This window comes from Rutidosis leptorrhynchoides, chromosome 4, assembly GCF_046630445.1.
Source record: "Rutidosis leptorrhynchoides isolate AG116_Rl617_1_P2 chromosome 4, CSIRO_AGI_Rlap_v1, whole genome shotgun sequence".
NCBI classification, from domain to species: domain Eukaryota; kingdom Viridiplantae; phylum Streptophyta; class Magnoliopsida; order Asterales; family Asteraceae; genus Rutidosis; species Rutidosis leptorrhynchoides.
In genome coordinates this window covers 547,584,532-547,609,746 of record NC_092336.1, presented here as the reverse complement: position 1 = coordinate 547,609,746, position 25,215 = coordinate 547,584,532, and the positions used below count along the sequence as shown (strand labels likewise).

Below are 25,215 nucleotides of genomic sequence, written 5' to 3'. Positions count from 1 at the left end.
TCTTAGGTTACCAAGCTAAAAGGGTGATATTCGATTTCGATAATCCAACCATAGAATGTAGTTTCGATTACTTGTGTCTATTTCGTAAAACATTTATAAAAGTAGCGCATGTATTCTCAGTCCCAAAAATATATATTGTAAAAGCATTTAAAAAGGGAGCAAATGAAACTTACCATACTGTATTTTGTAGTAAAAATACATAGGACGACATTGAATAAGTAGGGTTGACCTCGGATTCACAAACCTATATCATTTGTATATTTATTAATACCCATAATTGTAATCGAACAATATATATATATATATATATATATATATATATATATATATATATATATATATATATATATATATATATATTAGTTATATCATTTTTATATCAAATATATATGTTTCATATATTTATTTTGTATATAAGAATATTAATTTTGTTATTATATATATATATATATATATATATATATATATATATATATATTAGTTATATCATTTTTATATCAAATATATATGTTTCATATATTTATTTTGTATATAAGAATATTAATTTTGTTATTATATATATATATATATATATATATATATATATATATATATATATATATATATATATATCGTTTGTTTGTTGAAATATGGTTACTTATATAATGTTAATAATGGTAAACATGATAATAACTATAATACATAATATTACTAATAAAGATATTGATATTAATGATAGTTTTTAATTATAAACTTCATAATGATAATATCGGTAGTAAAATGAATAATTTAATAATAATGGTAGTGAAAATAATAATTTTTAATATTAGTACATAATACTTAATAATTATAACAATCTTATCACTAATAGTAATCTTAATAATAAAACTTTTGTTAATAATAATAATAATAATAATAATAAAATTTCTAAAATGATACTAATATTAATGTTAATGATAATTATAATAGTTCGTATTATTTTCATACCAACAATAATAAAAATAAATCTTATTCATAATAATACTTATAACAATTATAGCGATGGTAAACATTACTAATCTTGTAATAATAATAATTTCGATAATGATATTAATACTAATCCTAAATCCTAAATGATAATAATAATACTAATAATAATAATAATACTTAATAATAATATCAATCAATAATAACAATAATACAATAACAATCTATAATAATAATAATAATAATAATATAATAATAATAATAATAATAATAATAATAATAATAATAATAATAATAATAATAATAATAGAAAATGGAAACTACCTTTAAATGGCTTCCCAAAAAAAATGCCCATGACGGGGCTCGAACCCCCGACCTCTCGTTCCCCATAAACACCTCCAACCAATCGACCGTCTCTATTTTTCTACTTGTATTATCCACTCTAATTTATTTAACCCGTTTTGAATTTTATCTCTTATTTCATCTCCTTCTCTAGTAACCAAATCGACAGACCACATCAATTCTTAACACAAATTTTCATTCGATGTAATGTTAACTCAGAATTATCACATAATCGTGATTTAAGTTGACAAACATGAAATAAAAAAATAAAAAACAAAAAAAACAGCAATATCGCTGCTGCTGGTTCACGGCTAAAAAAATAATAATATGATTATGATTTTGGGAATGTTTTGCACAAATGTTACAACATGAAAGAGATTATAATCCACTCCAAAAAACTATAGGAACCATTAATTTAACTCAAATCGAATCAACAAGTTCGAATTTAGCTGTAAAACAGATGTTGACTTTTTAAAAATAAAATTTTGACTTCGAAATTGAAACTCGATATCAAGAATTGAGGGATGAAACTTTGAAGAAAGATTGAGTGAAGGTTTCCTAACACAACTGCACTTATAGATTTTGAAATGGGGTTCGAATTTGAGATTTTGGAAAAATCACCAAGAACAGTGATAATAACTGGGTTGCGTTTTTATTTTCTGTTTTCCATTCTTCAACTGATGTGATTTTAAAAGATAAATGATAATGATATTGGAAGAATTTATTAATTTGTATCACTCTGCTCGATCATATGTCTCGACATATATTCACGGGTGTAGCCTAATCACAGGAAAAGAAATAAAAAATATAACTTGATTGTGAAAGAAATTGAATCCAATGTATCTGCTATACTCTTTTTTATTATTATTAATCTTTAATCTAATTAATAAACAAATATAAATATATTAATTTAATATAGTTAATAATATTAAAACTAATAACAATACTAATAATAATAATAGAAGTAATATCACTAATTTTATTAACAATAATAACAATAACTAACAATGATACTAAAAAGATACTAATAATCATATTAATGTTAATTAATAAGTTTAATAATAAGAATGATAACAATAATATTATCTATATTACTAATAATAATATTAATATTATTAATGATAATAATAATAACAATAATATAATAACTCTTACATATCAAATTTCATATTTATGTATTATATATATAATAACAATAATAACACTCATGTTAATATTTAATATTTACTTTAATAATAATAATGAAAGTAATAATAATAATATTAGTAAAGATACCAAATTAAATGTACTAAATTTCCTATCTATATGTATTTATTGAAAATAATAATATAACTCATACTGATATTAATATTAATATTAATATTAATAGCAACACTGAAAATAATAATATTAGTATAATAATAATATTTTTTAACTTGAGGTTACGTTTATTATGTTAATATTATAATTATATGATAACATATATCAAATATTTAATATATATATATATATATATATATATATATATTACATTTTTATATATATATATATATATATATATATATACATATACATATTTATTTACAATAATTTGTTCGTGAATCGTCGGTAATAGTCGAAGGGTAATTGAATACATGAACATAGTTCTAAAAATTTTCAAGACTCAATATTACAGACTTTGCTTATCGTGTCGAAATTATATAAAGATTAAGTTTAAATTTGGTCGAAAATTTTCGGGTCGTCACAGTTCTAAGCTCAAGAAGAAAAGAAGGAAGAATAAGGCGAATGTGGTGGATGAGGACTTGGATACTGACTTCAATTCGATGGTGGATGGCGATATTGACAAGAACTTCTCACTTTCGAATTGAACGAGCAAAGTTATACGGAATTCTAACGTTCATAGTAATCTTTTGAATCTGAGTTCGAAATGCAAGAATGTTAGTGTTGAAGTTGAGAACTTCCATAAGAGCCTAAATAGTTTGTTAGGTGGGTTGATCCTTTGGGGCCATTCGTAGGTTTTTATACGTGTTTTGTTTAGTTTGACGGGTGTTTTGGGATATGTGTATGTTGGTTTAGTTTGTGCGTCGTGCTTTGTTTCCTAGTTTCGTTCTTCTTTGGTCATTGGACGTTTGTCATGTTTTGTATAGTTAATTTTGTCTCAGGTTTGTACATTTATGCATATTTCCTTTCATCGTTCGTTGAAATTTCCTTGCTTTTATTTATGTAGAAAGTTTCTACAATGGTCTATTTAATCCATTCATAGTAAAGCTAGCATGTTATATCTATCAAACAATACAATTACTGATAGAATCGAACGATGTGATTTAACATGAGTGTAAATTGCACAAAAACATTAGAACTCAACGTATATTTCGAGCTCAAACTTGAGTCAACTCCTTATAATAATCACCCACTAGCTACCCGAACTAGTGGGCGGTAATTTGGAGCCACCATAAATAAATGATGAAACATCATTCACTTAATCCTACTTATATCCTAGTTTATTTGACGAGTATACCTCAACTTGACCGAAGGGGACAAGCACTTCTACTATTTAACTAATCAACCATTCGCAGCGAGAAGTAAGGGTAGTTAGATCTCGACGTGTTCCGTTTTATATGTATATCCAAGTCATATCAAACTTCAAACAAGAGGAGGTGCGGTCTAGAGAGTGCTGTTAATATACATGGGCACACGAACTCATATCCTTTCTTTTCTTTAGATCTTAGCAAAAATGCTTTCAAGGAAAAAAACATTTTTCCACTCATCTTGATTTTTAAAAAAAATCAACCCTAAAATGTTTAGTAAATTTATGTGGACTAAAAGTTAGGGCAGCTCCGTAAAAGTGCAACGTTCATCTCTTATATGCAATGTTGTAAACGAAGTCCGTCGCAACGTCCGTTGCGGTGTTTTGGTGACTACCGTCTCGACCCCGTCATTTCTTCTAATAAGTCGGTCAACGGTCAAAAGTCGGATTAAATGTGGGAAAGGTCGGGAACGACGGTTAAAAGTCAAAATTATGACTAAAATCGGTCAAAAGTCGGTTAAATCGATTAAAATTGTTGTAATTTAGTGTTATTTTATGTATTATATTAACGATAATAGCGATTATAGGAACAAGATCAACGAACTTTTTTTAACTTTAAAATATGTATATAGTTTATAACGTATCGATATTTTCGACCCCGTCTCGACACCCCTTGTACATTCCCAAGTTTAGGTTCCGAATTGTCTTCCCAAAAAAAGGAGTGATATGTACACAACTCATTTTTATTATGTACACAACTATCAAGATTTACAATATTGTAGTGTAAAATACTGTAAAACTAGATGGCTGTTTAAATAACAAAAATGGATTGTGTACTTGTAATCACAAAAAAAAAAAAAAAAAAAAAAAACAGTAACAAGAAAAGGGAGGTCTCACCCACCCAGTTTTCAAACCCTAAAACCCTATTGGAGAAAGTTTCTGATCGGCCCGCCCATTTATACTCTATATAGAATTATAGACACACATATACACACTCTAACCTCTGCGCCCCCTGGAAATTGATCCATCCTTCGATACTCACGTATACATAAACCGTTTACCCAAATTCTAGGTTTTTCTTACAACTATGTCGTTGAGACCTAGCGCAAGAACGGAGGTTCGCCGCAACCGCTATAAGGTGGCTGTGGATGCGGAGGAAGGGCGGCGCCGGAGAGAAGATAATATGGTTGAGATCCGTAAGAATAAAAGAGAAGAAAATTTACAGAAAAAGAGACGTGAAGCACTTTCTGGTGCTCAGTTTCCTGCTCCTGTTCAATCTGCTTCTGCTTTCGAAAAGAAGGTTAATTTTATGCATAAAATGTATACTGCTCTATTGTTTTATTTATAAGTATTGGCGATTGTGATTTTTTGATGTGTTTTAACTTCCTAGGGTTATGTATATATACAGGATTTGAAAATTGTCAATCGATCATTTTTATTGTGTATCAAGTTCGAATTTTGAAATTGAATTTTGAAAAAAATGACAGTGGTGCATTTGGTTACCATACTTATTAAAGTGTCTCAATCATGAATATTATATTGTCCGCAGTTAGAAAATCTGCCAGCAATGGTTGCTGGCGTTTGGTCTGATGATAACAATATGCAGCTTGAGGCCACTACGCAATTTCGTAAGCTGTTATCAATAGGTATGCAAAGGATTTTATAGACAGTTTTTAAAACTCAATTGGTTGTCATTCTAATATGCTGATCCTATATATAACTACCAGCTATGTTGCATAATTTATCTAATTGAAAATGTCTTTTTAAACCAGAACGCAGCCCTCCTATTGAAGAAGTTATTCAATCTGGTGTTGTTCCTCGCTTCATTGAGTTTCTTGTGAGGGAAGATTTTCCCCAACTACAGGTGAGAAATAAATTTCTGGATTACTTTATTTGATATGCGCAAGTTGTTTGTACCAAATAACATCATTTGTGTTGTATATGATTTATAACTAATATCTAATATATGTTGTAGTTTGAGGCAGCTTGGGCTTTAACTAATATCGCGTCTGGGACATCTGAACACACGAAAGTGGTGATCGATCATGGGGCTGTGCCAATTTTTGTTAAACTTCTTGGCTCTCCCAGTGAGGATGTTCGGGAGCAGGTATAAAGTGTGTCAAAATTTTAAAATCTATGAATTTTATTTTCATTTTAATGATTTAATCTTAAATAGTCAAAGTCAATTAAGCATTACCTTTATTATACTCGTGCAGGCAATATGGGCACTAGGGAATGTTGCTGGTGATTCCCCTAAATGTCGTGACCTTGTACTCGGATTAGGTGCATTGCTTCCGTTGCTGGCACAGTTAAATGAGCATGCAAAGCTATCTATGTTGAGGAATGCTACGTGGACCCTTTCTAATTTTTGTAGAGGCAAGCCACAACCGCCATTTGACCAGGTTGGTTTTATAGACGACTATGGCTTGTATGGAGCCACATATATATTATTTTGCAATTGTACTCCATCTATTTGTATATGCCATCTGCATACCGATTAATTGTATCGTTGTTAGACGAAACCTGCACTTCCAGCTCTTCAACAGCTTATACATTCAAATGATGAAGAAGTTTTGACAGATGCTTGTTGGGCACTCTCGTACCTTTCAGATGGTACAAATGATAAAATTCAAGCTGTTATTGAAGCAAATGTATGCCCCAGACTTGTTGAATTACTAAAGTGAGTATGCTAATCACATTTTTTTAATTTCTGATATCTTTGTACATTTTAATTCGTGTTTTGTAATTTGGATCTTATGGTTGTTTCAGCCATCCTTCTCCCTCTGTACTTATCCCTGCTCTTCGTACAGTTGGCAACATTGTTACTGGTGATGATACGCAAACTCAGGTATTGCTTTTATAACTTTCAACAAGATATTAAACTGCGAGTGGAGTAGTCATATGTTTATGAATACTTTTTAGGCACATTTAGCATTGTTTAATTTAAAATTATTATATATTATTATATACAAGCTCTTCGATGTATAGTAAAAAGCAAGAAACTGAATGTGAAGGTCTGTTCTTCAATTGTAGTCTCTTCTAAAGATTTCGTTGACCAGTTTGAATTATCTTTGTACGTGTTGTACAGTATATCATTAATCATCAAGCACTGCCTTGTCTTCTGAACCTGTTGAGCAATAATCACAAAAAGAGCATTAAGAAGGAAGCTTGTTGGACTATATCAAACATCACTGCAGGCAACAAAGATCAGATCCAGGTTGGTGTTCTTGTCCATTCCAACTTAGTAGATTTAAGTATCAACATGCGTTTTTGACTGGCATGTATATTTGGTGAATGTTCTTCAGACAGTGATTGAAGCCAATATTATAGGCCCTCTTGTTCAGTTGCTTCAAAATGCCGAGTTTGACATCAAGAAGGAGGCTGCGTGGGCCATCTCAAATGCTACTTCCGGTGGAAACCATGACCAAATCAAGTATGATGCATGCTCATATACTGTTTTGCATTTGTTCTCTCTATTTACTGTTTTTGGATGAGAAATAGTTATTTATTTTTTTTTTTTTTTAAAATTCGAGTGGTGCAGGTATCTTGTTAGTCAGGGTTGCATCAAGCCTCTGTGTGACTTACTAATCTGTCCTGATCCGAGAATTGTTACTGTTTGCCTAGAGGGGCTTGAGAACATTCTTAAGGTTGGAGAAGCGGAGAAGAATTTGGGACGATCAGGAGATGTGAATCTTTATGCACAGATGATTGATGATGCTGAAGGATTAGAGAAAATTGAAAACTTGCAGAGTCATGATAACAATGAGATATATGAGAAAGCGGTGAAGCTTCTTGAGACTTATTGGCAGGAGGAAGAAGATGAAGCAATGCCAGTTGGTGAAACCGCTCAGTCTGGTTTCAATTTTGGAGGTGGTGATGTTTCTGTTCCCAATGGCGGCTTCAACTTTATCTGATCCAAGGTATTTATACCTTTTATTTATATTATTACTTGCCACGTCTCTTATATGTTTGTTAGTCCTTAGACCATCTTTATCCCTGAAGGGGATGATGGGCGTGTTGCTGGGTGGGGTGCTTGATGAGCGTGCTGACATACCGGTGTGTAATGGGGTGGAGTGTTAAGTGGCGTGTTGGGTGATGTGTTAAAATCTGATTGGAAGTTGGGTGAAAAGGGGGATAAAAACTAATTAAAAAATAATAAAAAATGCAGCACATGTTCAACATCTCCCGTGCTCACTTGATGCACTTGGACCAACACACACACCAACACGCCTTGTTATGGCGTGTTCGGTGGCGTGTTGGCCAACACACACCCCCAACACGCCTTGTTAAAGGTGGTCTTAAAGGGTGTGTTTGGCGCACCAACTTCTTTGAGCTTATGGGAGCTTATAGAAGCTTGGGCTTATGTATTTAATAAATTCCAAGTAATAAGTTTTGTTTGGTAGACTTGAAAATTGATCTTATGAAAATCGCAAGCTCTTAAAAAAAGCTTCTCATAGTGTCATAGTAGCTTATGAAAAAAATAGAGGTTATGAATTGGAAAATAAGCTCCAGTTAGTTTACCAAACACTTGAGCTACCATTTAAACAATATAAGCTCTAGCTCTAGCACATCAACTAGTTTAATCCAAACACACCCAAAGTATGATTTGCGTTATGATTATTAATAAAATTCAAGGTTTTTTCACATTTTCAGGTTGTTTCTCTTGAACTTAGGGCCACTTACGGTCGCAGGGTGTTGATGGGCTCATGAGTTTTTGCTACATGCCCGTCTTTTTTAAAGGTGTGCAAGTTTTGGGACAACCAAGGCCTCCCAATCGATGGAGCTTTTTAATTTATTATCATTACTGTTCAATTTGTTGTTCAAAAACTAGTTGTCACGGTGATTAATAACACTTCAATATTATCTTGCTTTCGTATCATATATTGCATATATGTTTGTCACTCATTATCATTTTTAAATTTCATTTTATGATCAAAGAGGTTAAATGTCAAGTGTCATCAGTAGTATCAATAAAGCGTCACTACTACTTGATAGTGTTTTTTAAGTTGGAAAATGATATTTCCACCATCATATTTACTTCTTCCACATAAATTTCGTAAACTGCCCTTAATAATGACCTTACACAAAGTTTTTGTTATAAGTTATTTGGGGATATTTTTGGAACAAAAGCATATAAAGATTGGAACAAGTAAATTTAAAGGTGGAAGTATCACATCCCATATCATGTATTAAAGATGTGATATACTTTCTCCTAAGTTGTCAAACTTAAATGACAACTTGACATAAACTGTGCATATCAGGGTAAAACAATCTAAATCTATATATAATGATAAATACAAGGATCGAGTTTACTTCTACACTGAAACTCAATCGTGGCATCATGCATGAATCTTGCGTCACCTTCCTTTGGGAGATCCATTCCTTGAGAGATAAATGCTAAAATCTGAGTTTAACAAAGTCCATGTTTTGATTGTTTGGTCCAATTTGGTTGCCAATATGACATTCCATCCTGAAGATCAAAAGTATCATAATCTACAGAAACTCCCTGTCCACTGCTATCATTCAATCCGCTACTTGATGAACTTGTAATCTGCATTTGTGATTCATCTGTAGAAATTTTAGGTACTATAATCAACACGAGTCACGACATACCAATACTAAACTAATTATTATATGTTATATATTATTATGAATTGAACATAGCCATTAAATGGCTGGTAGATACTCAGGTGAATTCTGCTGTTGACATGAATGAAAATAAGCACAAAATCCAACTTCAATTTGTGAATATTTTCATGATTATAACTAAAATTCATAATCAATAAAAGTTATAAGACTTTATCTCCAAAGTTGTAGAGTAGAGGTGGAAATTTCGACCCATGTACAAATGGGCTGACTCTTGTTAGCTGTTGTCGATGTGTCAAACGGGCCGTATGAATAAATTTTCCTAAAATGAACAGGTCATATGGGTCAAAAATGGCCAAAGTATATTTTTAAGAAAAAAATAAACTTAAAAATAAAAATCAAAATAATCTGAAAATGGTGTTTCTGTCACGAACCATTCTGCTGATCCCAGCCTGCCCTTTCGACAACTACTATAAAAGAGTTTATCGCATTTTTTCGTTGTTGGTGACATCATTATGAGATTATAAGGATTTAAGAGAAACACACTATTTGTGATAGAGAAGCTGAATATGAAGTAATATATATTTCTTGACTTGTAAATGAAATAGTTACACAAAATGTTACAAAAGGTTTATATACCTTGATGCGGAAATGGAATATTCACATCCTGCATACCTAAACTAGCACTTCTAAAAAAACCACCACGAAGGCTGGCAGCTAACACAGGGGTCGCAACCAGAGAAAGATCATCAATTGGCACCATTTCACCCAAATCTCTGTAAATTTGTTGCTTTAGTCCTTCAACCATAGACTGCAAAGCATTTTATAAGAAAAAACCATCAATTAAATGATAAATAATGTAATGTAATTGAGACTGTCCCATCAGGCATGAAAAACAAACCTTCTGAAACTCATCAAGTTCATTCATGGAGATATGAGTTACACCATCAAAAGTTGCACCGACGACCTCCAAAACAGAATTGAACAAAATCCCGACAGCATCTGCAACACAGTTGTACAGGTACACCTTGTCATCTAAAACACAAGATTTGGCATGCTTGATAATCGCCTTCCATATGCTGTTATCCGGCCCGCCAAGCAGCTGTATTATCCGCATCAATTTTAGATATAATTTGAACTGCTAACAAATTTAGAAATAATTAATCAAAGAATCTCTAACCGCGTATAGTGACGACTCATTGGTAGTATACACTTGTAGAAAGTCTTTCAACGTATTTATTTTGCGTTCCCGCAATTTCCTATGCAAAACTCCATCTTTCGCTATCTTTTCTAAACGCCATATGTCATCAACCAAAAATGGAGGATGATGTTTCTTGTATACTATATTAAGGAGAATAATAATTTTCTTATCAAACATAATGAAATTAGCATGGACAAATTAATAAGGATTTTGCTAACGTCAGCCCGTTGTCGTTAAGATGCTTAAAACACTTGTACAATCAGATAACCGCCACCATAGAGTTAACAATCAACTGTCTAAACAAGTGTTTTATGCGTGTTAACGACAGTCCAAACAGAAAATTGAGACATAAAGGGAAACTTACCCTCGCCTCTTTGATCTTTTACCACAAACGCTTCGCTTTTACCTTCTCTAATTCTCACTCCAGTAGTTTGATTATGGGCCTTTGCCCCTAACCTAAACTTCCTACTCCTCCTCCAACTCGAATTATCCGTAAATACTACATTATCCAAAACTGCAACTCCTTCTTTCAGAGTTAGTACCAAATCACCTGTCAGCAACGGCCTTTTACCTTCTCTTGCATATATGATTTTAGTATCAAAATCGGACTGAGACCAATTCTCATGATCATCAGCAGAAAAATCACCATCAAGAGGAACAATCACTATCTTCAGTGAAGCTAAAGGTCCATATGATACAATTTTATTACAACTAGGATCAAATAACACTACTTTGATGGTTACATTATCCTCAGATTCTACCCTACTGCCAGTAAAAATTGTAGGAATCGGTGTTGTCAGAAAACGAAGCTGCAAGGGCGCCGTACTACTTGATTCACACGCATCAGAAGGAGACCTACAGTAAAAAAAAAAAAAAAAAAAAAGTTACATTTTCAAGGTTATATCTTGATATGTATTCAAGATAACACTACTTTGATGCTGAAATTTGTGCTTGACATGTATTCATTCATGTTTCGCTCAAGTATGCATCAAAATCTTACAGAAGGATAAGAAACATATGCAGATGAACAGTACAAAAACAAGATAGAGATATAACCTTGGTAATTTGCCAGAAAAATTCTCAAATACACGCTCCACCTCTTGTCGTACCTAATAAATAAACATCGATTCATTGAATAAAGATACTATCATATGGTAAACGACTACAGCATTAACCGTGTGGTAACAGCAGACACTTAGAACATTACTTTACCATCAAAATGAAAGCAAAGAAAACATGCTAGTACCGGTATTCGAATCATTTGTTCAAACATTGCCATATCTTGGGATGAAAGCCGCATCATCACCCTTCTACCGTCTCTGAAAATATACCACATCCACGTCAAAAACGTTCGTATATATTCAAAAAAACTTATAAATTATAAATTTATTAATAGTTCTACAGAAGCACTCACTTAGATGATCCCTCTCCGTTTGGTTGTTGATTAGAGGGTCTTGATCTATCCCCTTCCTCTTCGTCCTCGTCCTCCTCACTAAACCATCGTTTCACTCCCATTATAAAATTTAAATGAAACAAATAAATGACAACTTGTTTAAAAAACAAAAGCAGATGTAACTATAAACTGTCGAATATTGGTACAAGTCTTATTTAAAGGAAGTATAGTATTTGTAAGCCTACAGAAACTTCCTAGTAAATTAGCAATCTATTTGTACCCCCAAATAGTGTCAGTCCATTGTCCATGAAAGTGCTGACTTGTCCTTAAATTAGACATATATACTTGTTATTAATTATACATTTCATGTTAACATTAAGAAATCGAATCATCATAAACGAATTAAATAATTATATTATCAGACCATGCAATCCACATACTCATAAAGTTCAGTATACAAAAGTTCACTAATAATTACGAAAATTCTCTGAAATGTAGCTTAACTAGAAAGGATTATTCAGGTAGGGTAGTTATAAGTTATGATAGCGTATTTCCATTACTAAATTTGAAGTGAATCGGAATTTAACAGCTGAATCATACTTTCAAAAAATAAAAATTATTATTATTATTATTATTAGTATTACATGTGATTGTAATTGTATGTATTATATTTGATTTATACGGTATGCGGAGTAATATATTTTGTTAGGGAATTAATTATAATTATTAATTATTAATTTAATGTATTATTGTAGGGTTTAAAAATAAGAATGTACAGCCGGGCCCACGTGAAAAAGAAATAATGAGGAAAGAATTGATTGTGCAGGAGCGAGTAAAACGCGTAGCTGAATTGATAGATACAAAGATGAAGGGTTAGAGCTTTACGTGGAAGATTATAGGAAGTTGCAGTCACAAATTGTTTCATTTCATTTCAAATAAATATAAGACAAAATTGCCATTAAGCCCTTTTCACTTTTTTTTTTTTTTTTTTTTTTTTTTTTTTTTTTTTTTAAACTTCAATTTTCATAACGTAAATGTGTTCTAAATTTGTCCCCGCATTAATAGATGATTAAATTGACCATTGTGTATATCAAATTTTTATACCACATTTTACAAAAAAATAAATAAAAATAAAAACAAAAAATCATTAACATTGTTGTGTTATTGGTAGCGGTGTAAACGGCGCATGTTCTGTCAGGTGCGACGCCCGTTGCGATGTTTTAGTGACTAGCGCGTCTTGATTGCGTCCTGTCGTCTAATAAGTCGGTCAACAGTCTAAAGTCGCGTCAAATGCAGGAAAGGTCGGGTAAACGGCAGTCAAAAGTCAAAATTTTGGTTAAAATCGATGAAGCGATCAAAATTGACTTAGTTTAGTGTTACTTTTTTGTGTTATATTGACGATAATTTCGATTATAGGTACAAACTAGTCAACGAATGTTTGTTGGCTTTAAAATGTGTGTGTGTGTGTGTGCGCGCATATATATATATATATATATATATATATATATATATATATATATATATATATATATATATATATATATATATATAAGTCAACGTAAGTTAACGTTCGTCTCGACCTCCGTCTCGACGTTTTAAAGTCTTGACCGTCTCAACCCCGTTTCGCCTCTTTCTTAACCTTGGTTATTGGTGTGTCATATTCCAAACTACGTGTCTACGTATTTGGTCTCCTCAAACTTTTGAATAATAAAACTAGGTTTCATTATTATTAGTAAATCATAGTCACTCGGTGGTGATTTCAAAGGAATTTCTTTCTTTCTACGTGGAAGGTGAAAATGAAATGTTTCTAAACAAAGCTTTTTTTAATACGCGTTATGTCTTATAAAATACAATAACTATTATTTTCTTACATCGTTATTCTTAAACATAAAGATCCAACTTTCTAAAGAATAAGACAATATCTGTTTATTAAAGATATAAGGTAGTAAAAAATAAAACTAACCAAATGTAAGAGCTTGAATATAAGTCAACCCTAATACACGGGTTAAAAGTTAAAACCTAGAACTAAAATGGGTTCCTTGGGCCACCGGTCTGACGGGCCTATTTAATTACTTGCTAGTTGCTACAAGCTTACAAACCAAGACATGTCGCCACAAAATTGCGTCGTTGGTTTTTATTTTGTTACACAGATGACCCCGAAACTAATTTTCTGTTAGATTTCATCCGTTAAGTATCATCACCAACATGGCACGTGAGTGCAATTTTGTCCGATCCTTTTTTATTTCCATCTTCATCTCCATCTTTTGTGACCAAATAACAAAAGTGTGACCAAATATATCAAAAGTCGGCAGAGTATAACGTATTATCTTACTACTACAGGCTACAACGATGCAAACCACATAGTCAAAACCTAAAAGTTATAGCTAACTAGTTAAAGACCCGCGATTTCGCGGACTTTATAAAATGATGAAATTTTAAAACAATCTCTAACCATAATAACACAAAGTGGCACTATCATATATACCCCTAAATATTTAAAATTACAAATATACCCAACTAAATAACATAAATATCAAATACACCCAATATAAGTAACAGAACTCTCATATTTACCCATTTTATACTCCTTAATGTTAAACTTAGCCCTAAACCTTAAACTATAAAGTCTAACCCCTAAACCCTAAAGGTGAACCTTGAACTCTAAACCATAAACCCTAAAGCTAAACCCTAAACTCTAAACCCTAAAGTTAATCGAAACCCTAAACTCTAAACCCTAAAGCTAAACCTAAATCCTAAACCCTAAACTACAACCCTAAAGCTAAACCTAAACCCTAAACTACAACCCTAAAGCTAAACCTAAACCCTAAAGCTAAATCTAAACCCTAAAGCTAAACCCAAACGCTATTACTAACCTTAAAGCTAAACCTAAACCCTAATGCTAACCCTAAACCTTAAACTCTAAACACTAAAACTAAACCTAAACCCGAAACTTCAAAGCTAAACCTAAACCTAAACCCTGAACTCTAAACCCTAAAGCTAAACCTAAATTCTTAACCCCAAAGCTAAATCTAAATCCTACACGATAGAAATCAACCATAATAACACAAAGGGGGCATTATCATATATACCCCTATTAATATTTAAAATTACAAATATACCAAACTAAATTACATAATATCAAATACACCTAATATAAGTAACAAAACTCTCATATTTACCCATTTTATACTCCTTAATGTTAAACCTAGCCCTAAACCTTAAACTCTAAAGTCTAACCCCCTAAACCCTAAAGGTGAACCTTGAACTCTAAACCCTAAAGTTAAAGCTAAACCCCAAACTCTAAACCCTAAAGTTAACCAAAACTGTAAACTTTAAACCCTAAAGCTAAACCTAAATCCTAAACCCTAAACTCTAAACCTAAATCCTAAAAGCTACACCTAAACCTTAAAGCTACACCTAAACCCTAAAGTTAAACTTAAACCCTAAAGCTAAAACCAAACCCTAATGCTAACCTTAATGCTAGCCCTAAACCCTAAACTCTACACACTAAAACTAAACCTAAACCCGAAACTTCAAAGCTAAACCTAAACCTAAACCCTGAACCCTGAACTCTAAACCCTAATGTGACGACCCGGAAATTTCAGACCAAATTTAAACCTTATCTTATTATGATATCGACACGATAAGCAAAGTCTGTAATGTTGAGTCCCAAAATTTTCGAACTGTTTACATGGATTCAGTTAACCTTTGACTATGTCCGATGATTCACGAACAATTAATTGTAATTAGATATGTATGTATGTATATATGTATGTATGTATATATATATATATATATATATATATATATATATATATAGGCATATTATAAAATACATTAATAAAATATTGTACGATTTAGTTATTTAAATTAAAGACATAAAGTAGTTTATGAATTACAATAAAAACTTGTTAAGTAGTATATATATAAAATATGGTAGAATATATATATATATATATATATATATATATATATATATATATATATATATATATATATGTTGAAAACTTTGAATATAAGTATTTGGAACTACTCGTTTTATTAATGAAGTTAACACCAAATAATTATATTACCAATGATAGATTGATATATATATATATATATATATATATATATATATATATATATATATATATATATATATATATATATATATATATATATATATATATATATGGTTTCTATACATAATGATTACTACATGTATTTTATAATATATTAAAATATATAAATATTAAATATTTAAAAATATGTTATAATATATATATATATATATATATATATATATATATATATATATATATATATATATATATTAAAAATGACATACGTAATATTAATATATTAAATTTAATTACAAGTATAAATACCGTGTTATATCAAGGTTATTATTATTACTCTCATTATTATTATTAATATTATTATGATATATATGGATATAAAAATTGAAAACATGTGACATTGTTATTACTTGTATTATTATTAAGTTTTATCATTAAGAATCAATATTATTATTATTATCATTTTTATTATTATTATAAAAATAATAAAATTTATTAATATTATCATTAACAATATCATTATAAACATTAATGTAACTATTGGTATCATCATTCTAAATATTATTATTATGATAATTATTAATAACAATATTATTAGGTTATAATTAATAATAATATTTCAGTATTATTATTATTGATTAATAATAAAATTATTATTATTATTAATATATTTATTTATTATTAAAAATAATATATCAACGAAACTTATCAAAGGAATCGGTTCCAATCACTATCAAACTGTTTTGAATTCTTGTTTCTGTCTCTGATCTTGAATTAATCAACTGATAAATCCAAAATTTTGTTAACCATCGCAATTAAACTTTATATTTTTTTATTTATCTATCTCTGATCGAATATATTCATGTCGACCGAATCTTAACTATAAAACAAATACAAACGAATTCAAATGCTATAGTGATCGTTAACTATCACTTTTTATATATAAACATTACTGCATTTGTGAAGGAAAAACATAAGAATATGAGTTACAGCTCGACTGCCCTGTCTTGCTCGTTTTAAAAAAAAAAAAAAAAAACTCGAATTCAAATCATTGTCAAAATCTAAAATTGCAGAGTTGATTGTAATCCCTTATTCAACCTATCTGCAAAGTCTTAGTTATTAATTTACAAAATCAAGCTCGAATTTTGAAGTCAATGTTAATTTTTCAAAAGTCAAACGATTGGTTTTTCATAAAATTCGAATTCGTTTTGAACTTTCTGGATCAATTGATGATTCAGAAACTTTCTAAGAATGATTTGGGACCTAGTTCATGTAGAAATCTTAATCTAAAAACGTCTAGATATTTGAATCAATGTTTGAGTTCATCAACGAGTGCTGCTACTGTATTTTTTATTATTATTATTATTATTATTTTTTCTTTCTTTTGGTTAATCAAAATTACCAGTCACTAAGTGTTTATATTTCAAGTGTTAAACTAAAATAGTAGTTATAGAAAGATGCCTCTGGTCATCGGTCGTTTTTGAAAGTGAAGAAGGAGGAAGAAACAAACAGAAATTATAACGGGTTAAATATAATTGGATTGGGTATAATATCAGAAAAGCAGTTGCAGGTGGATGGTTGAATGTGTGTTCGGTTTAGCGAGTGGTCATGGGTTCGAGTCTCGTATGGAGCATTCTTTTTAGAAAAGGCTTTTCAAAGGGTTCGTGAATCCGAGGCCAACCCTACACTTGTTCAATGACGTCATATGTATTTTTACTACAAAATACAGTATAGTGAGTTTTATTTGCTCTCTTTTTAATTGCTTTTGCAATATATATTTTGGGCTGAGAATACATGCAATATTTTATAAATGCTTTACGAAATAGAGACAAGTGATTAAAAATAATATTCTGCGGATTGATGTGCTAGGTAATTTAGTTACATGTTATAAGAGCATGTAAGCGCTGTGATGACCCGGGAATTTTCGACCAAATTTAAACTTTAATCTTTATATGTTTCCGACACGATAAGCAAAGTCTGTAATGTTGAGTCACAAATATTTCGAACTGTTTTATATATTCTTTTGACTTTAGACCATTCTCGACGATTCACGAACAATTACATATATATATATAGGTATAAGTATATATAATATTCTGAAGTAATAAAATACCTTTAGTCAATTAGAATTAAAAATGTAAAATAACAAATAAAATAATTAAGTTAGTACTAAGAATATATATAAATATAAATAAATATATATATATATATATATATATATATATATATATATATATATATATATATATATATATGATATTATTATCTATATATATAGGATTACTATCAATAATTAATATATGGTAATAAAGGTTATCATGTAACATGTGATATAACCATTAAATAATATGTAATTAATAAATTGTAATATTAATATATTAAAATGTGATACAAGTTAAAATATAAAAGTTTTATTATTAACATTACTTTCATTATAAATGTTAATACTAATATTTGTACTATTAATATTATAATTCTAATACATAAACATATATGAAATTTGGTATGTACAAGTATTGTTATTATTATTGACATTATCATTATTAATATTAGTAATTTTATTATTATTATTATTAGTTTCGTTATTATTGATAAAAAAAATTAATATTAATATTAAATACTAATGTTTATACAATTAATATTTATTTGTTTCTTTATATTATTAATATACAAATACATATATATATATAATATATATATATATATATATAGTAATATATACAATGATGCAAATACAGATATATATATATATATATATAGGCCGCACATACAAAAATATATTAGGAATCTGTATTAATATTATAAATACTATAAAGATAATTATTATTAATATTTTGGTGAATTATTATTAATAACATTAATTATTAACATCAATTAATTCAAAACAGTATATATATAGATGTATCTGAATAAATCAGAATCAGTTGCACGTAAACACCAAAAACTGTACATGATTTTGGTTTCCTATTTGTGATTGGTACAGATCGATTCCCTTAATTCGATATCAAACAAAATTAGTTAGGGAATTATTGCAGCTTTTATTTTTTTATATTTTTATATTTTTTTTGTACCTGATGGAATGTTGGATGTCGACCACTTGACTAAATCAAACCAATTATTGTATATTATTGAGAAACCATCCTGCTACAAAACAAAATTTTTCAATTATAATTGCTACATCTATTTCTTGTCTCGATTACAACCTTCAATTACCTACTACTTCTAATTAACTTCTAACTTTAGTTTTGTGAAAGAAAGAACAAAAATCAAATCCGATCCTAAAGAAACTTACACAACACCTTAACTCAATCTTGTTTCCTTTCTTCGTGACCACCTATCACCACCAACGGCTACCCTCATTCTCATCACTATCTTCGACCCTGAGCCAAAACCACCACACATTTACGATCACCACCATCGATCATCATAACCTTCAATCTAATGACTAAATAACTCGAAGATACAATGTAAGTGCATATTTAACTAGTCGGTTTTTCAGTTTCAGCCGGGTACCTTGTTAGTCTAGCTGTCAACTTGTTTTCTTTCACAAATTTAATCTTGTTTCTGATGTTGCACGTACCACAAGTCATTATAATATATTGTTGCTATGCTGTTGCTCTTCTTTTCTTCTGTCTTGATTGAGAAACCGCCATCACCATAAACCCTTTAATATCTTCCTTCTTCTCTTTTGTTGTCGCCATACTACTGTTACGCGTAAGTTTTATTTTCTATTCTTGTTTCTTTTCGGATGCCACCTCATTTTCACCAAAAACCCATCGTTCCCTTAAACCATCATCATCATCTTGTCTCTCTTCTCTTTCGGTCTTAGCTGTGAACCGTCGCTCTTCAAAACAACCCAAGAACTCACCTTAACACTTATCAATCACAGCCTGCCTAGATTTTTAGTAACCATAGAACTATCATCACCACCTTTATTAATTTTTTTTTGTAAACTGCGTGAATCACAAAACCCACAAAACGTATGCTGCTATGATTATCTTTCTTTTCTGTTTTCAGTCAACAAATCGATAGAAACAAGGAATATGTGGACAGTAGAATTATGATATGTATTTTACTCAAAAGTGAATTTTACAAAGTGATGATAGTGGGTACATAATGGTGGATACAATTGATATAAAGGAATATGACATATATTATGATATTAGTGAGTAGGGACGTGGGGAATGATGGGGATATAAATTGATTCCAAATTGCAATGGATTTGAAACAGCTCCTTTTCTTTCTATACAAAAACTGTCGGGCTTATAAGCTAGCTCTTGGGCCGAGAAATTCGGTTGGGCTTCAAAGTATTTAAGTTGTTGGGCCGTAAAGAAGACATGTTAAATAATTTCGGGTTAGTGATATAAACAGAAAAATGCGCTAGATCAGTTGGTTATGAGAAGTGTTGGGTTTCGAGAGGTCTTGGGTTCGATCCTTGCTAGGTGCAACTATTTTTTTTAAGGGAACTTCTAAGGTAGTCATTAATATTAAAATTATTGTTATTATTATTATTTTCCTTTTCATTATTATTATTATTATTATTATTATTATTATTATTATTATTATTATTATTATTATTATTATTATTATTATTATTATTATTATTATTATTATTATTATTATTATTATTATTATTATTATGATTATAATTATTATCACCTTTATATTCATAAGTATTTAATTGATATTAGTATTAGTAACATTTAGACTTTTTATTAACAAAAATATTATCATTAAGATTACACTAATAATAAGATTGTGGTAGTTATTATTATTATTATTATTATTATTATTATTATTATTATTATTATTATTATTATTATTATTATTATTAAATATTAAGTATTATTATCAAAATCATTATTTTCATTACCATTACTATTAAATTTTTCATTTATTAAAAACTACTATTATTATCATTATTATAAGATTTGTCATTAAAACTATTATTAATATTATTATTAATAAAATCATTAACATTATTATCATTAATATTAACACTAGCATTATCATTATCATTATTTTAATCACTACTAATATTATTTTAGTATTAATATAATTATAATTTTAACACACAAATGAAATATATACATATAAAATATTGGATACATATAACATAACAAAAGCTATATTTTATATAGTAACAATGAAATACATAAATTAATAACATAAAAATTATATCACTAGTAATAATATATATATTTAGTCGATTACAAGTATATGTTTTAATATATATACGAATGATATAGGTTCGTGAATCCGAGGCCAACCCTGCATTGTTCAATGACGTCATATGTATTTTTACTACAAAATACAGTAGTGTGAGTTCCATTATTCCCTTTTTAAATGCTTTTGCAATATATATTTTTGGGACTGAGAATACATGCGCTGCTTTTATAACTGTTTTACGGAATAGACACAAGTACTTAAAATTACATTCTATGGTTGGATTATTAAACCGAATATCGCCCTTTTTATTAAGTCTGGTAATCTAAGAATTAGGGAACAGACACCCTAAGTGACGCGAACTCTAAAGATAGATCTATCGGGCCCAACAAGCCCCATCCAAAGTACCGGATGCTTTAGTACTTCGAAATTTATATCATGTCCGAAGGAGGATCCCGGAATGATGGGGATATTCTTATATGCATATTGTGAATGTCGGTTACCAGGTGTTCAATCCATATGAATGATATTTGTGTCTCTATGCATGGGACGTATGTTTATGAGAAATGAAGATCTTGTGGTCTATTAAAATGATGGAAATGATTATTTATGTTAAACTAATGAACTCACCAACCTTTTGGTTGACACTTGAAAGCATGTTTATTCTCAGGTATGAAAGAAGTCTTCCGCTGTGCAATTGCTCATGTAAAAGATATTACTTGGAGTCATTCATGACATATTTCAAAAGACGTTGCATTCGAGTCGTCGGGTTCATCAAGATTATTATTTAGTCAATTATAGTTGAATATATTATGAAATGATTTGCATGTCATCAATTTTCAATATAAAACAAGTTGTCTTTTAAAAACGAATGCAATGTTTGTAAAATGTATCATATAGAGGTCAAGTACCTCGCGATGTAACCAACTATTGTGAATCGTTTGTAATCGATATGGACTTTGTCCGGATGGATTAGGACGGGTCCTTTCAGTTGGTATCAGAGCGGTGGTCTTAGCGAACCATGTCTGCATTAGTGTGTCTAACTGATAAGTCGTTAGGATGCATTAGTGAGTCTGGACTTCGACCGTGTCTGCATGTCAAAAGTTTTGCTTATCATTTTGTGTCAAAAATTACCTGCTTATCATTCTTAGAGAATCACTCGCTTATCATTCTTAGTCTAGACACGTTTTACTGCATTGACTGCATGAATAGTGTTTAGACAAAAATTCATATCTTAGCGTATCTGCTACTTCTTATCTTAGCGTATCTGTTACTGTAACTTTGCCTGACAATTTCCGTAGATTCCTCCATAACTTATGGGATTTTAGTATTATACATGCATATGTAAATTATGTATTGCAGGGTACTAATCTACATCCTATAATCTATTTCTTATCGAAAATCCTTCATCTGATCGTACGAGATGAATCCCTCAACCAGTTCGAGTCCCTCGGATTCCGACAGCTATTCCGATAGTTATCCCGACAGTTATTCCGAATGGATAGTCATCTAAACTCCGGAAGCAACGTCACCAGAATGAATCAACCAATCATCCATCCCCAATTCATCTGATGGATTCGTAGTCAACTTAATCAATGGAGACACGCAGAAGGCGATCCCTTCCACTAATCGAATTCACCTTTTGGCGAGAATCTGAAGCACTTACCGGCGAACCTGTTCGTAACATCACTTTCACCCTCATTTCCCGAATATCTCGCCACGACTATATCATAACTCAGATTCTAAACCTTATTCATCCACTCGTTCTGACCGACAATCATCCCGGAACCATAGAAGAAGTCAACGAGCTTCACGCTTGAGTAATCAATTTAAAAAAAAAAATATGGTGCAAAATGTACCAGCTTCAGCAACATTACCGACATCAACAGTATCACCAATAACAACATCCGCATCCCTAGTCTCAATTTCACAATCTGTTCCACGAATATCAACATCATACGCACTATAGATACCATGGAGTACCAACAGCAATTAACAATGAAGTATTGAACCATAACTTCATTAATATTCTGCGAAGAATATGTGGATCCTAATAGTTTTAGAGATTACTTATTCTAGCTCAAACCGAAAATCAAATGAGTCTAATATTATATTGACTCGTTAAATCCATAATTACATCTGAAGAAAATGTATATGTATATATATATTTTCATAAAGATTGTGATTAAAAATTCTTTCATACAAACTGTTAATGATGAAAATATTTTAACGGGTAGGTAATACTCGAGGAATATTTAAGATTTCACATTAATAAATTATACTGTACATTCTTCAAATCTGATTCAACAGTCATTTCCTATCCTACTTACATTCACAGATATATGAATCCGTTCACCACAGAATAACCATTTCCATTCAAATTTCATATTTGGATTTTAACCTATCAGAATCCAACAAGTGGCATAATGAAGAAAACATTTGACGGAATAAAATTTGTTAGAAACAAACAAATTAACTATGAGAAATTTTGTTAAGAATCCACGCTAACAAAAATCTTAGCTAACTGTTCCTAGCTAACTGTGGACTAATCAACTGAGGACTACCAACAGTGGACAATTAAAATGAATTAAAATATTGATTATAACATATGAAACTGAACAATTCTTCAAGTTTGCCACTTGATTTCATCTTAAACCCCATTTGTATCTTGACGATTACAATCTGCGTTCCAACCTTTCATGATCCTTGAAAATACCTCAATCGAGAAGAATCGACCGCACTTTATCTACGGGAGAAAAAGATTGATGCATTTAGTTATGCACTTGAAAAACACACGGAAATCGAGTAAACGTTTAACACATAACTGTGCTAATTTCTTTAGTGTTATTATTACCCAAAATAACCTTGCAGCACTTCTTCGAAATAGCCAAATTTGTCACAGCTCCAGCAAGACAACTTCGATTTTTCGTACGAAACAACCTTATTATAACGTTGATATATACGCGTGCTCTTTTATTGTTACCAGGGAACCTTTCATATTCCACCATATTACCATCAGCGTTAATCATCTAAAAACACAATTTTCCTGAAACCACCTCGGATTAATAACCGATGATTCAGATATCATAGCATTAAATGCAGAGGAAACAGAAAAATGATAGATGGTCTAAACGACCAAAAGTTTGATGATAAAGAAATGAGTGTTAGGAACGCTCGATAGAAAATTGGGTACTGAAAAACAGATTGAGCAAATCATGAAGGAGATCAAGGTCAAATACAAGGACCATACCATATATTCACAGAACCCAGGTAATTCTGGATCCGATGAAACCTTCAACGAATATCTTGCTCCGTACTCATGTTAAAATTTTGCGGAAAAATTTTTCTTCATCAACCATCGAACTTAGAAATTCCAAAATATCATCATCAATATCTTCGATATTTCTGAGGATATTTTCATAAATATTCTCGTCCGAAATTATATACTTCTTCGTGCTTCCTATGTATCAGTGTATTGGAAACATTCAAGAGAAAATTTAGTACCGAAAAGCAGATTATGCGAAACTATGAAGAAAGTCGTGGACAAATCACAAAGAATAAGTTTGACTTCAAAGAATCCAAATGATTCAATGTCTGCTAAAGTCTTTAGTGAATATCTTACTCCGTACTCTAAACCCTTGCGGATAATAGTTTATATCATCCTCTGATCTTAGATATTCCGAGATATTATCGTATCTTTCATTATAAATATCCTCCATATTTATGGAGATATATTTTTATAACTATTCTTATATGAAATTATTAATCTCTTCGTGCTATCAGTATTACATCATATAGAAACTGTTAGTTTCTATATTCTGTAAACTTTCGAATTCAAAATACGAATGTTTTGAAGTAGTGTTGGGAACTGATGCATGAGTTAGTATAATATAATGACACTTGATCAACGTGATTATATTACAGTAAGTCATGCTGAATTTCTAAATGGGACATGATGATTCACAGATTATAACGTCATCATGTACCATGTTACACGACTCTTACATCTTATCTG

General features: G+C 30.3%; 2 protein-coding genes across 2 annotated transcripts; one reads left to right on the top strand and one right to left on the bottom strand.

Moving 5' to 3' along the window:
• Positions 1 to 4,664: 4,664 nt before the first annotated feature.
• LOC139845174 (importin subunit alpha-1a-like) lies at positions 4,665 to 8,698 on the top strand. Its single transcript, XM_071835416.1, has 11 exons — positions 4,665 to 5,093; positions 5,343 to 5,439; positions 5,566 to 5,657; positions 5,769 to 5,900; positions 6,010 to 6,195; positions 6,310 to 6,473; positions 6,563 to 6,641; positions 6,882 to 7,010; positions 7,099 to 7,226; positions 7,335 to 7,713; positions 8,447 to 8,698. Exons 1-10 carry the CDS (start codon positions 4,881 to 4,883, stop codon positions 7,705 to 7,707), a joined length of 1,593 nt encoding a protein of 530 aa, XP_071691517.1. The 5' UTR covers positions 4,665 to 4,880; the 3' UTR covers positions 7,708 to 7,713; positions 8,447 to 8,698.
• Positions 8,699 to 9,109: 411 nt separating this feature from the next.
• On the bottom strand, positions 9,110 to 12,095 carry LOC139842679 (calmodulin-binding protein 60 B-like). The gene is made up of 8 exons (XM_071832797.1): positions 11,995 to 12,095; positions 11,827 to 11,899; positions 11,637 to 11,689; positions 10,945 to 11,435; positions 10,560 to 10,720; positions 10,281 to 10,481; positions 10,019 to 10,190; positions 9,110 to 9,361 (listed from the first exon to the last, which is right to left on the bottom strand). Exons 1-8 carry the CDS (start codon positions 12,093 to 12,095, stop codon positions 9,204 to 9,206), a joined length of 1,410 nt encoding a protein of 469 aa, XP_071688898.1. The 3' UTR covers positions 9,110 to 9,203.
• Positions 12,096 to 25,215: the final 13,120 nt, after the last annotated feature.